This window comes from Cebidichthys violaceus, unplaced genomic scaffold, assembly GCF_023349555.1.
Source record: "Cebidichthys violaceus isolate CVI_PGR_0920_01 unplaced genomic scaffold, fCebVio1.0.p SCAF_9, whole genome shotgun sequence".
In the NCBI taxonomy this organism is placed as follows: domain Eukaryota; kingdom Metazoa; phylum Chordata; class Actinopteri; order Perciformes; family Stichaeidae; genus Cebidichthys; species Cebidichthys violaceus.
The window spans coordinates 8,181,287-8,195,656 of record NW_027176975.1 but is presented as its reverse complement, the minus strand read 5'-3'; the positions used below and the strand labels follow the sequence as shown (position 1 = coordinate 8,195,656).

The following is a 14,370-nucleotide window of genomic DNA, read 5'->3' as shown; positions in this document are numbered from 1 at the left end:
TGAAATGCTTATTAAGCAAGCGGTCTATACATTCTATATGAGGGATGTACACAGGTCAGTTATGACAGTTATTTGCACGACAGATTAGAATAAACAGACTCATATACAGCCTGGATTGTCTCATGACAATACTGCATGCGTTTTAAAATATAAAATTATTAATCCCATCTTTTTCTGTAATGTATGCGTTAAAAGCTATCAATAGTTTAACTCTGTGACCGGCAAGTTATGATAAAAGTCAGTTAAAGTGCCACTCTCAATGCAATCTACTGTGCAAGATAGCAGACATTTCAAGAGAGAATGAAATGAACATTCAAGCCCGAGTAACAAGTCCATCTGGCTCTGCTAGGCAGGAAGTAGCAATATGTGGTCATAACGTTTCATCCATTACAGCACGTGTGAGCTCTCTCCACGTTTTAGCCACGACTCTTGGAAGGCGCACTGGACTCGTGCCGATCATCCCACTCGCACAGACACGACACTGTTGCTTTTGTTAAACAGGGTGTGCCTTAGCCCGCAAGCACCCAGAGTGCCAGGCTGAGAACCGGACTGGGTGGGCATGCGTGGAATGTAGATCAGAGTGAGAGATGGTATGGAGTGTCACAAACTGAATGAGGTGATTGAGGAGAGCGGGGCATGACTGGCCTGGCCTTTGGCCCACCTCGATCCCAGCAGCGTCTCGAGAGGGCAGAGGGGCTTATGCTCCTTCGTCATCAACGCCCACCGTCCCATCTGTGGACAAATCGCACAAAACGACCCCCTAACAGAACAGTGACCTCAGCCCACTGCACATACGTGTTATTGTGGGACTAAGTGTATTTTCACATTGTTTTGAGTGTCTCTTCTGATCTATACACAGCTGTGGGAAGTGACATGAAGCGATAACTCACCTGCACAGGGCGCCGTGTGTAAAACACAGTAACTAAGCAAGTAAGAAGCCATAATGTTGTAAGATCACAAGTAACAGACTTAATACTTTGGGGTTTTACTTTATTACAGTTTCAAGCACAGATTATACAATAAAAGGTAAGAAATATCTTGTGTAATATAGAATAGTTCATACAAACAACATAAAGTCAAACAGTCACTTTTACATGAATAATTACACAGTTAGCATACGCCACATCCTGCATTTCAGCTTGAAATTATGCAACGGTCAATGCATATCATGATGCATGGAACTCACTCGCAGAGCTCTCTAACGCACCTACAGGTTTGAAGACATGTTAACCCGTAATACTCTACCTCTAGAACTTAAATACATAAAGTCTGTCTGACAAATGCATCATCAGATGAGTCATTTTCTGGTCTTTTTCTTCTTTGACTTTTCAGCATCATCGTGGGCCTTCCTCTTGGCAGCCAGCTTGTTAGCCTGTGAGACAATGAAAGCAGAAAGGCATTTTAGAGGTGAGTGAACTCCAGGTTCATCACTGGGCTTCAATGAACTCTACACACTGCCACTATAGAATGCTGTTTTAACAAGATAAGATGTTCGATACTGAAAACAATGGATCCAATGTTAAAAATGTAAGAATGTTATCTATTCAAACTGCATTATGTAAACGTGAATCCATATTCAATCAATAATAAAACAGAACAAACCTCTCGGATTTTTCTCTTCTTCCCAAACATGATCTTGTCGTAGAGGTACTTCTCCTTTTTCTTCATCATCATGATGGCCAGACGTTTCTCCTCTGCCTTCTCCTCCTGCTCCAAGCGTGCTGGGTTGTCCACCTTCACTTTACCAGCTGTCACTTTGACCGGCAGAGACTAAAAGAAAGAGGAGTTAATGAAAGCTGAGCAAACTCGGTTTGTAAAAACAAATGGCAAAGAAAAGGGATCAAAAGTGCCTTACTTTGCCCTGGGATCGTTGTTCTTCCATCTTCTTCAGATTCTTCTCCTCCACCTCTTCATCATCATCTTCATTTTCATCGTCCTCTTCGTCATCTTCCTCTTCTTCTTCTTCCTCCTCCTCCTCCTCCTCCTCCTCTTCCTCCTGTTCATTGGCTGTGATAGAAGTAAAATATGAAAAATGGTCTCTGAATTATTATGCCCCCCATTTCTTATAATTATACAATAAGGACTTTTTTTTACTTTGATAATGAAAGATAGATATATATATATATATATATATCTTTCATTATCAAAACTATAAATTTATGGAAAAGCATCACAAATATCAAACAGAACATAACAGACTTCACATGTATTCATCTTCTATGGTGCACCTGTGTGTAATCCAGGTGTGGCCATTGATTGAAGGTAAAATACGCCTACATCCTAACTATACTCACTGTGATTCAATGTTGTAAAACAATAAAAAGAGTAAACGATTCTATAAGCACAGTGTGAAAGCGGATACATCAGAGAAATGCTTTGGTTCATACCAGGTTTCTCTCCTCGCTGTAGGGCCATGATCTTTAGCTTTTCAGGGGGCACGTAGTCTCCGTCTTTCTCCTCCACGAAGGGAGAGAGGTGGGGGGGCAGAGTCACTCCAAGGAAGTAGTCTTCCACAGGCAGAAGGATTTTGGCATTGACACAATCATACACCCACTGGGGCTGGATGTAGTACCTGTAACAGAGGATCATGGTAAAACAGTGCACATCTCAATACTATACATGGGGAGGATTTTTCCTCTGCAGAAGAAATATGTGAGCGAGTTGGCAGACATGATGGAGTTGACGTGAGCATTTGAAAATGCAAAGCAGGATAAAGAAAGACGACGGGGTCTGTCAAACACGATGAAGAACAGAGTTGCTTTGAGGAAAGAGCGGAAAGACACCTCTGAAAGGAAGCATTGTAGAGGAGATGGTAATATACGAGGAAAGAGAAGCACAATTCATCAGTAGAGACTTCCTGCATTTAGGAGACAGAAGTAAACTCATCTTTATTGCATGGAGATCTGCAAAAAATGCATGTTTCAACTGTTTACTAGTCCTGCATGTGCAGCATTTTGTAAAAGCAAAATTATGTAATTGTGAAACTAGGACTTTATCTGAAGGCATCGCTACTAACGAGGCTTTCTGAGTCCATCCACTAAATATGGAATCATATCAAACACAAAGACATAATGGGTCCGATAGTGTAGCAATGACATTAATTAGCTTTAGTTCTGTCACTTCAGGCACATTTGTTTAAATTTAAATAACAGATGCCCACTGTCAGACAGTGAAAAAGTAATTTTGCATTGCACGTGATCATAATGCATGCTGATCAGAGTTTATGACGCTAGTGTAGTAAAAATAACAGCTATGGTTCACTATAAACTAGTGTCAATTCATGAATAACAATTATTTGTAGATGTTGCACCTTGGCAGTATTTAAAGATTGATAAAGACAATCGATAACAGTGGGAATAATGTATGGCTTAAATACATTTCTAATGTTTTTGTACATCCATTTATTCATTTGTAAATCAAATTGGTTGTATAAAATCCTGTGATGCGTTGTACAATCATTATTTTACCTGTTGATATACTGTTTGTCGATGTTGGGTCTGTCAACAATTTGATGCGTGATGGTTTCATCCGTCACCTCGTACGTGCTGCCGATGCAAACAGACTTGTCCCAGGACACTTCACCACCAAAACACCTGGAAGGCAACACGCAGAAGACAGAGAAGCGGCTGTGCATCAGTCTGAGGTTTACACGGAAGGTGTATTTATTTATTCTTGTAAAAACTGCCTTTGATTTTTCTGCCAGTTTCACTGCAGCAGCTCTTGTTCACCTGATGAGAAAAGCCAGCGACTCTCTGGGCACTTCTCTGTTGAGGAACAGCTTGAGCCCCTCAAAAAGCTTTTTCTGAGCTTCCTGCTGTTTCTGCTCCTTTTCCCTGGCCTCCATCTTTTCCAAGTCCTCCTGATAAAAATCAGTTAAAAGAAAACATTTATTGAGATTTTGTACAGACTGGAGGGTTAAAAAGTCACTGTTTTATTGGAGTCATTGACTAGTTCTTTGAATTCACTGTTGCGCAATGTCTGACGGAATGATGTACATGTTACAGCAGTGTTTGACTCATCAGGGAAGATCATCACTGCAAACTCCATTGTGATATTTCCTGGGCTGTTAAAAAGTTGCCAATCTGACAAACAACTGGACTCATGTTGTGGAAGTGCAGGATAAGTTTCGAGTTCAAAAATGGTTTTGGAGTTCCTGTAAAACCCTGTGTTTGGACAAGCTTTCCAGTCCTTGTAACCAAGCATGCAGCTGTAATCCCCAGACTCACACCTCTATCAGCTTTGACACCTCGGACAAACATGTGAACCCTCACTTCTTCCTTCAGAGACCAATTAGTTTGTCAACTGTTTATAAGACTCCCCATCATGACAATGATATCAACGTTTCTAAGTATATTCAAAATGGATAAGATACAGCTAATCATATTTTGTGAATACATCATATTTTCTTACCTCTTCGACAGGAAACTTGTCGAGTTCAGCCTCCTCCTCGTCTGCGGTGGAAACCACCCGTGCCAGACTGGTACTCAGGGCCGACAGTTTCTGCACAGCCAAAAACCATCGGCTTAGATCAACAATCCCTAATTTTGATATTTACATGCACACTTACTCAGCATTACTGTGAATAACCGCATAAAAAAGTAACAGTTCAGTTAAAGAAACAATTTGCAGTACTACAATTCAACATAATATCTTTGATAATGTCCAGAAGAACTTCTAGTACCCCATTTATTCACATCTTATCACAAACAAAAAAGGGGAAGTGGAAGGAGAGTAGTGTGCACAGTTTTTACAAGTTAATGAATGTATTAGCTACAGCATTGCTGCTAGTAATGCCTTTTTGTGTGTAGAAACACTGCTTTGCGTATAATGGACATCCTATCTTGCAGAGAAACACAATCATACCACTAGATATTATCACAAAGAACAAAGCAGAGTTCATACAGATATTTGCATGCATCAAAAATAAATGCTCATTTATTTTAATGAGGCCACGGAGAGGTGTGTCAACAAAGACTCAAAATCAATCAATCAATCTATCCATCCATCCATCTAGAGATAGAACCTGGCAAAGCCGTTGCTACAACAGAATGTGCCATCAACTGGCAACATATTTGGGTAGATAATCAACATGTACAGGCTCACATTCCTGGTCACAGTGATAATCACAATGATTAAAGACAATCACAATGAGGAGAATATTAAAGTAGGTTTGACAAAAAGATAACAGTAAATGCACGGCATTCTGTTTGTCTTGAGTCAGTTCATCCAGTTCCAAAAAAAGTTTTTGTCCAACCACCAGTGTTGGCCAAAATTTAAGAAATGGATCTAAAAATAATAAAAGCACAGCTATCTGTATGATCGAATACCACTAGAAGTAAGAGAGTGGTTTAACGGATCTTTTAGAATGGTTCAAGATAAAAAGTCTCACCTCAAGGTAGCTCTCCGAATTCATGGCATAGTCTTCATCATCCTCTTCCTTCAGCTCAGACTCTGCTTTTATGTCCAACTGCAAAAGGAGAGATTACATTAACACAGTACAGGTGTACTAACAGGAGACCACATTAATCCTACAACCAAACTGTTATGAACTCCAAACCATCACAATATTTAGATTGTCAGGCCATATATAGCCACTTGAATCAATGTGATGAATGTGAATTTCGAATGTGAATTTGAGTAACAATAACTAATTCTGTAACAATTACTGCAATACAAATTTGGTCTATACTGACCACCCACAATTAAGTGTAAGATAAATAAGGCGTTCAAATACTAAGTTCATATATAGAGAAAACCCCGTGGGATTGTTTCAGAGTCCAAGATACCTTTGGTGGGTAGACCAGGTTGAGGGAATGGTAGAGTCTGAAGTTGATGAAGCCCAGCAGAGTGGTGTACAGCTCTGTGAAAGTTGCCATTACTCTGTAGTCAACATCGGTTGGGTGCTGCAAGGGAAAAAAACTGAGTATGACTAAGTCTCTGTGGTAAAATTAATGAACACGAGTGCAAACACTAGAGAATAATGTCTAATCCCTGGAGCACACAAACACCTTATGGCAGTCAGTGAACTCCTTTCAACAGCCGCCATTTACACAACAGAGCCAACACAGCCTGAAGAATGTTTTGTGTTCGACAGCAACACTGCCGGTTGACTTACCGAGTCCAAATGCTGACAGAGTTGTGTCAACCTCCAGTGTAAGCCTTTAACAAAAAGTCACTGCTGAATGTTTGCTTAATCACCAAGGACTGCATTTCATCATTCACTTACATCATGGGAAAACTGATATGGCACCAGCCATGTAGTGAGCTGTCCCATCACCTCCGCTTGGTAATATATTCCCTTGATGGAGATGAAAACCTGTCAAGAGCAGACAAGAGTTTAGTTCCTTACAGAACAGAGGTCAATGAACTCAATAAATATCACAGAACCCTTTTTATTTCTACGTAAAACAAATAAAGATGGTTGCTGTGCTGCGTGAAGTGGCACCTTTCTGAGAGCACGGCACGCAATCACATAGTTCATCCATTCCACAGTGAGGCGCCTGCACAGCTGGATTGTCTGAACGTGGCATTTTCCTGTTCGGGCGAAGGTGGAGAAGAGGAAGGCCATGCAGAGAGCATCATCGATGTCACGGAGAGCATCAATGAAGGAGGGGTACCTGCCACAAAAAGGAGCAGCAGTGAGGACACAGCTTCAACAATATTTTATATATTAATCTAAAAAAAATGTACTAAATTAATTTGTACTTTAAAAAATCTTTACAAATGCAGACATGTTTTTTCTGTTTATTTTTTTTTACAAATAGCATCGTAAAGGGTCTCACCTTTCTTTGACGATGTGGTCCAATTTATAGGCCGGCTTGTTCTCCTTCAGTCTCTCCACAGCAGTCCATTCGGTTTTTCCATAAGCCTTCTTCAGTTTGCGTACAAATATCTGTTTTTTTGACAATGAGACAGTGTTCATATTTTCTAACATTACTGCAGAAAAAATGTCAAGAAGAGACAAGAATTTCCTATAACAAGGAAGAAATCACATTTACGAGGCAAAAACAGATAATTTCCCCTAGAGTTCAAAATGATTTCTTTTTTTGTAAGGGAAGTAATTTATCCACAACCGTAATTCAATTAAACACAGTTCAATTATGATCCCTTTCCAAACAATCTCTCTCATAAACACGTTCATATAATTGAGTTGAACTTGATATTTAAAAAATAGAAAACATATGCACGCGATACCTTGTATTCTCTGAACTTGCCAACGATCGGCTCATGCAGCAGAAAGCGGATGTCTTTGAGCAGGTAGAAGGTCCTCGCGGCTGTAGATCCCTTGTTCACCTTCTTCTTGTGCTTGGGCTCATGGGGGTAGATGCCTTTAAGGATGCACAGTCGCCTGAAAATCAGAGAAAGATTATTTGTGACATGTCTGCTGTTTGGGTGTGACTTGCCAGTCAGGCGTCCAATGCTCAACAATCCTATGTGCTTAAGAGTGGGGTTAGGTGTTGTGACAATGTTTTATGATAGAAAATGAAATGGAACAATTACGATAACTGATTAGCTGTCATTATCAAACAAATGTAGTCTACATAGTCAATCTAGTCTGGTTCCAGCCGATAAAATGTGAAATTCTCTAGATTACAAAAAATAAACAATTCAAACACATCATTTTGAGTTCAGTAAAGTTGAGTAGGAATTTGTCCGTATTTTTCAATTAATATTGTCTCCAGATTAATTAATTTGTGAAAATAATTGTTGTCAACCATCTGATATTTTTCTTTACTGTTTATACCTATGTTAAAATCCTCTAAACATCTCTGGTTGTATGAGAATATTAAAAAAAAAGCAAATCAGGGATGAGGACTGTTTCATGGCACATCACATGATTGGCCTCAAACAAACATTTCTATCTGGTTATTTTGTCTATAAATGTTGGTTCCATTAATTTATCACAAAATGTAGTAATTGTAAGAATACACTTAGGTACTGATTTATTAACTCAACAGTTCTAAAACATATGTAGTCTGACTGAACAGCCTTACGATACATCCTACCTTTATGAAGTCTATCATTTTGAGTTTTTGGTGTTTGAGAGACGTTAATTTAACTTAATGGTGTTAATGGAGAATTTAGAGGCTGCATTAATGGTGCCATTGAACTCTATTGATTAACACCGACTTTGTGTACCTTAGATATAATTGAAAGTGACAAAATATTAATTTAATAAAAACATCACAAATCACTATCAAACTTAAGTTGAATCAACACCTCTGACAGAGTTCGATCAAAAAAGGAAATTTTTGATCTTCATGAAGGTAGGATGTATTGCAGAACTGTTGCATTCGTGTTAACTATGTGTACCTAATAAATTGGGAAGTGAGTGTATATCACCATGAATATGTCCATAACGTCCAACTCTACAATACAATGAACACAGTAGGGTTACCTGAAGTCTGGGAGGCTCAGGCTCAACTTCTTGCGAGCTTTGTTTCTAGTGATGTAGTTGGTGACAGAGCCCCTCTCATACTGGAAAACAAGGACAGACGACCACATCAACGTTATTCACACGAGTCATATTACTTTAATTCATAGTCAAGTTATCTAAATGCTTTGACCTAAAACGCTGATCTCTAACCAGCAGATTATAACGTTACCGTTTCAGAAAAACAAACTTCGGCTAGCTCCGTTAGCTAACTAGCTTACATTAGCCAGGTTGCTACGTGAGTTAATGATTCCGAGCCTGACATTAGCGCGACGTCAACTCTTACCTTTTTCTTCTGAAGACCTCCCATTTAAAAATAGTATCTGACACTCCACACTGGTTCAGGTAAATTGAATTGTCTACAAATTACGCAGATACGAGGGGAACACAACGTTCGCTATGTCCAAGCCAAGCAGACGCACGTGTTGTTCGACATGCGCAGATGAGTGGAGGAGGCTGGAAAGGACCCAACTGAGGGGTCGCCCGTTTGTCCGCCTGTATTAAAAAAAGCTGCTCGCTTTTGCTATTCAATTTGTGTTGTACAGCATGCGCGCACATTCGTGTTTACTGTGTCTTATTAAATTTGACTTGCCATATTTACCAACCTCATGCATATGTATCATAAATATGTAAAATACATTTTACAATCAACACTATATATATATTGTTACCGTGAAATGGTTTTAACCACCATCACCTTTGGTGTCTTATAGTCCCAAGAGTTGATTGTAAAATGTATTTTTACAATCAAAACTTGAAATTATGAAAGCACTTGCAAATGACAAGGTAATGCAAAATACAAACCACACTTTGGTGTTTAATTTATCTTGGGTACAAAATTAAACTCATACCCTCTAAACTAAAAATAAATAAATAAATATATATATATAATTATTTTTAGTATATATTATATATATAATCCATATATATATATATATATATATATATATATATAATTCATATATATATATAATATATATATTTCAGATTTTAAGTATGATCATCTAATAAACAACATAAAGCACTACAATCATCAGTATACAGTGACATGATTCAACCACAACTGAACCCCACCCCCGTCTCCTCTCCCTCTCTGTTGGAGCCAGGGATGCTTGATAGAGATGCAGTCTGGAGCTGAGGAGGAACAGAGAGTAAGAAAGAAAAAGCTGAGACAGTGAGACAGAATCACAGAGAATTGAGACTTCACAAGGGCATCACAACATGTGTGAAATATTTCACAAGTTCATCATGGGGCTACGTGAATTCTTAAAGGAGTATTTTCTTGGTTTCTGGGACTATGAGACAGCAAAGGTGATGGTGGTTAAAAACAAAACTCTTGGAGTCATATACAGAAGCGTTCAGTTTCTTGTGATCACCTATTTCATCTGGTAAGCTTCATGTTTGTGTACTTGCATGCTAAAGGGGACAATCTATGATTGAATTGAAGGATTGAAAAAATATTAAATTGTTTTTTTGTCAGTAATATGCTTTTGTGTGTAAAAAGAGTGTATACTGATAAAAAAAAAAGGACTGTGATTTTAAATTCTCTTCTCATTTGCAATTAATTGGAAACAAACAAATAACATAATGATGGAGATACAATTGATGGGTAAGATAATTTAGCTCTCTTGTGCATTAGTAGACATGTCGTTTGAGGAGACTTTGAATTTGTGAAGATGTAATTATTATGTTATTGTTCCAAATCTTAAGATATTTCTTAGATTAGATATCTTCAGTTTTATGATTAAAGTGCGTCAGATTTTCTTCTTCTCTTGGCTTCAGCATAGAGGGCTGAGCAGATCCAGGGTAATCTGATACCTCCAATATAAATCAATGTGAAAATGTGATGTTTAATCTGTTTGTTCTATCCTCCTGAAGGTATGTCTTTATAAGTGAGAAAGCCTACCAAGATAGTGAAACTCGTCCAGAGAGCTCAGTTTACACGCTCATGAAAGGCACAGCAGTTCATGGAGATGATATCTTGGACACTGTGGAGTATGCTAGACCCTCAGAGGTGAGCCCAGAACAAACGCTGCAATACAATCTAGGAGATCTCACCTCCTGTACTCTGTCAGCATCATCACGTCTTGACGGCAGAGTAAACCCTACTGACTGATAGTATTTTTGTGGCATTTTCCTCACAGGGTGGTGATGTGATTAGTACAATATTGAGACGAGAAGTTACTTATGATCAGAGGCAAGGAACCTGCGCTGAGGTGAGAGGTCAACAAAAGCTTTCTAAACAATAACATCTACTGGTATGCAATAACAGACAATGCTGTAATGTGTCTTATTTCACTTCAGCATTGCAAAGTTACCAATGCCAACTGTACGAGACACTCTGACTGTGTCCGTGAAGAGGTTGACTTTGATGGCCATGGTACTGCTTTTACTTCTCACAAAACTATTGTTCAAGCTTTGTTGGTCTGTATTTGCCACATTTTGCAGCCGTTTTAAACACTTTCTTACAGGCAAAAGGACCGGCAGATGTGTTCAGTACTTGAACCACACCTTCAAAACCTGCGAGATCCAAACCTGGTGTCCTGTTGAGGAGTATGCTGCAGTAAGGTAAGGCAAATGAGAGACAATCTTCCCCACGTTTGAACGTTCAAGCCAGGTTTGAAAAACCCAAAAGAATAGGAATGAAATAAAAGTCCTCACATATCTCAAACCATAAACAAAATAAGTAAAACCTTAAGACAGGACAAAGCTATATCAATACTGTATTATTCAAGAGTTTTGTTTTGCATCATTATGCACATAGATGCACAATTGTGAGCTAAATGCACGTCATATAAAGGTTTAAGACAGCAGTTGACCTTTGAAGTATCACTGGAAACAGTTGTGAAACTGTTAGCAGTTAGCAGTAAACTGATAGCAGAAAAACTGAATAACAAATCAACAATAACAAAACAGTTGAAACAAATGAGACACAACAGAAAATGCTCAAACAAGGGCATTTGGGAACAAAATGGTGGTGATTATTTAACTGAAACCAACTGACGGGGGGAAGAAACAAGATTACTCTGATTATTTTGTGTCTTCAACAGAGAACCAGCATTAGTGGAGGCCATCAATTTCACAGTGTTCATCAGGAACTCTATCCACTTCCCCAGATTTAAAGTGCTGAGGTAGAGTACACACACACACACACACACACTCACACACGCACACACACACACACACACACACACACACACACACACACACACACACACACACACACATACACACACTGAAGCCAGAGAGCTGCAGAAATTCAGAAGAGCTCCGGTTCTTGTGTTTGGCAGGGGAAATATCAAAGATGCTCCAAACAAGCGTGACATGCAGAAATACCTCAATAAGTGTCATTATAATGAGGAGAAAGAGCCCTACTGTCCAAACTTCCGCCTGGGTTACATCGCAGATCAAGCCAGGGAGAATTTCAGTGAGCTCTGCAGGACTGTGAGTAAAAGATGTCTTTTTAGACCCATATGTCTTATTTTAAACAATGTATAAAGCCTCTATGATATTTTAAGGATGTATGTGTTAAAAATGACCTACTTTGTGACAATGTAATATTGCTTTAGAAAAGATATGCTGTGTTGTTGTCCAGGGAGGAGTGATAGGGGTTTTCATCAACTGGAAGTGTAACCTGGACCTGGACCCTTCCCACTGTAAACCCACATACTCCTTCCGTCGTCTTGATCTCCGGAGGGATCAGGCCAACTCTGGTTACTATTTCAGGTGAGCTCTAACACCCAACTCTAACCATTTTGTTTAGTATGTTAAGCTGCTTTTGTCACTTTGGCTTTTGGTAAGTGTCCCAGCCTTAACCCTTGTAATTTATGTGTAATTGTGCAGATATGCCAAATATTACAGTAAGGATGGGGTAGAGTCTCGGACGCTCATCAAGGCTTATGGCATCCGCCTGGATGTCATAGTTCACGGACATGTAAGTGGAAACTATCATTTATTTCCAGCTTACTGTGGCTGTCATGATGTTATTTACATGTCATTTATTTTTCAGGCTGGTAAATTCAGTCCCATCCCGACCATCATCAGCACGGTGACTGCTATGACTTCAGTTGGGATTGTGAGTCACCAATATGTTCATTTCTTATCTTGAGAATTTAAAGTGAAAGCTGTCGTTCTTTGCACAACAAACTGATATTCCTTTTTCATGTTGCCCCTCTAGTGTACCATTATCTGTGACTGGATCATGCTGACTTTTATTGACAAGAATGAAGTATATAGTGACAGAAAATTTGATGAGGTGAGAAATAGGCATCATTTATTCAACCTCAACACATATGGGTTCATTAAAGGTTTTACATCTCCAAAAAAATGTCTAAAAAGAAGAGCTCAACAATCTATTTTTACAAATAATGTATTCAAGTACATAATTTGGTACTGAATACATTTTATTAATTGTATATTAGTTACCAAGTTGGTGGTCATGGTAGTTACAAGTAAACACTTTTTGTGTTTATTTAAGGAAAAGTAATCATCTTAACAACCTCACAAGTACATTTAAATGATTTAGTGAATGAAATGCAGAAACAACAGTATTCTCAAGAAAGATTCTTCATATTTTGTGTACTGTATACATATTTTTCACAGAAATAAATAGCAAAACTGATGGTTGAACTGCATGCTGGCTCACTAAGTGAAGGATATGTGTCCTCCGCAGATTATCAAGGAGCCTGCGGTGCCCATTCCCACAGAGCTCAGCTACATCAACAGCTTCGGCTCAAACCATTCAGACCTGTCAGAGGGCGTACCGCTGTAAAGTCGTCACAGTCGCCTCAGTCCTCCCTGGCCAAGAATGCAGATGCTCCTCCATCAGCTGACTGTGAGCAACTCTGAGTGATTCCTCAGGTGTCTGCAGCAGCTGAGTTATGGGCTGCCAGCGGTCACCATGCTGTTGTTAGTGGAAACGAACTGACAGAGAACCAGTGACAGAGGAGGCATCATCTGACAGACAGCCGGTCGTCTCAAAGTCTCAGCCTGTGCAGTGGATTTAGCTCATGTATCATCTCAAGCCTTGATGGACCCCAACGTGTGTGAAGTTAATTGTTTCTCTTTCACTTGACATGACTTGCAGTAACACTATTTTGAAAATGTGCTTATTTTCTATGTATGAATAAAAACTAAACCATTTCATATAAGAAAAAAATTATTAAGAGTATTGAGAAACATAAACAATGTTCATTTATATCAGTGTATTGTAGACATTCAGTGCAATAAATGTCTTCTATCAACTCAAGTTCTCATTGAATTTCATATCACGAAACATTGACCTCTGCTCTTATAAATCTGCATTATTACAAACTAAAACATTTTTGAAGAACCACAATATTCAGATTTCCTTTGTCTTTCAACCTGGTGTGTTCAGCATAACGATAGATACAGGAGGAAACGGCCAGGAGACACACAAAGAGAGCAATGAGCAGTAATCAAATCACACTGACATTTTCCTTGAAATGGTTTCTCTAATAAGATTGTGGGGAAGAGTGAATCCATCTGGATGCCTGAGAGCAATACAAATGTCAGTGGTGAAAAATGACTTAAGACTAAGGTCTAATGGATCGATATCCGCCACGATGGATGGAGCAGCACAGTCGCGTTTGGAAGTTGTTTATGACATGTAATAAGCCGCAAATTCATATCATGATCCATCTTAAACTAGTACTGGTTGTTTCAATCGATTCCAGAGCTAAACTCAATAACTGCTGTCTGATCTAAGATGTTTTTATTAACAGTTTAAAATTTAAAGAAGTCAGTCAGAGGCCCTAAGTGCTCCTTTGTCAGTCATCCGACATGTACAGCAATTGTCAGTGAGAAGCTTTAAAGAGCCAATCTACTCCTGTGCCTGAGATCAGTCTGAAATGTGATTACTTGTCTGAGAGACGTCATCTGTGGGGCAACGAGGTTACAGTGAAGGACGTGCATGG

At 39.0% G+C, this 14,370-nt stretch overlaps 2 protein-coding genes across 2 annotated transcripts; one reads left to right on the top strand and one right to left on the bottom strand.

The window, feature by feature from the left end:
* Positions 1 to 973: 973 nt before the first annotated feature.
* On the bottom strand, positions 974 to 8,867 carry pes (pescadillo). Its single transcript, XM_068704004.1, has 15 exons — positions 8,721 to 8,867; positions 8,399 to 8,478; positions 7,195 to 7,348; positions 6,783 to 6,892; positions 6,446 to 6,617; positions 6,227 to 6,316; positions 5,787 to 5,903; positions 5,390 to 5,467; positions 4,411 to 4,500; positions 3,729 to 3,859; positions 3,468 to 3,593; positions 2,388 to 2,572; positions 1,856 to 2,007; positions 1,603 to 1,770; positions 974 to 1,372 (listed from the first exon to the last, which is right to left on the bottom strand). Exons 1-15 carry the CDS (start codon positions 8,742 to 8,744, stop codon positions 1,298 to 1,300), a joined length of 1,752 nt encoding a protein of 583 aa, XP_068560105.1. The 5' UTR covers positions 8,745 to 8,867; the 3' UTR covers positions 974 to 1,297.
* A 767-nt stretch (positions 8,868 to 9,634) lies between these two features.
* Positions 9,635 to 13,620, top strand: p2rx2 (purinergic receptor P2X, ligand-gated ion channel, 2). Its single transcript, XM_068703805.1, has 12 exons — positions 9,635 to 9,822; positions 10,313 to 10,448; positions 10,579 to 10,650; positions 10,739 to 10,814; positions 10,906 to 11,002; positions 11,485 to 11,565; positions 11,725 to 11,878; positions 12,030 to 12,160; positions 12,278 to 12,368; positions 12,444 to 12,509; positions 12,612 to 12,689; positions 13,107 to 13,620. Exons 1-12 carry the CDS (start codon positions 9,656 to 9,658, stop codon positions 13,203 to 13,205), a joined length of 1,248 nt encoding a protein of 415 aa, XP_068559906.1. The 5' UTR covers positions 9,635 to 9,655; the 3' UTR covers positions 13,206 to 13,620.
* Positions 13,621 to 14,370: the final 750 nt, after the last annotated feature.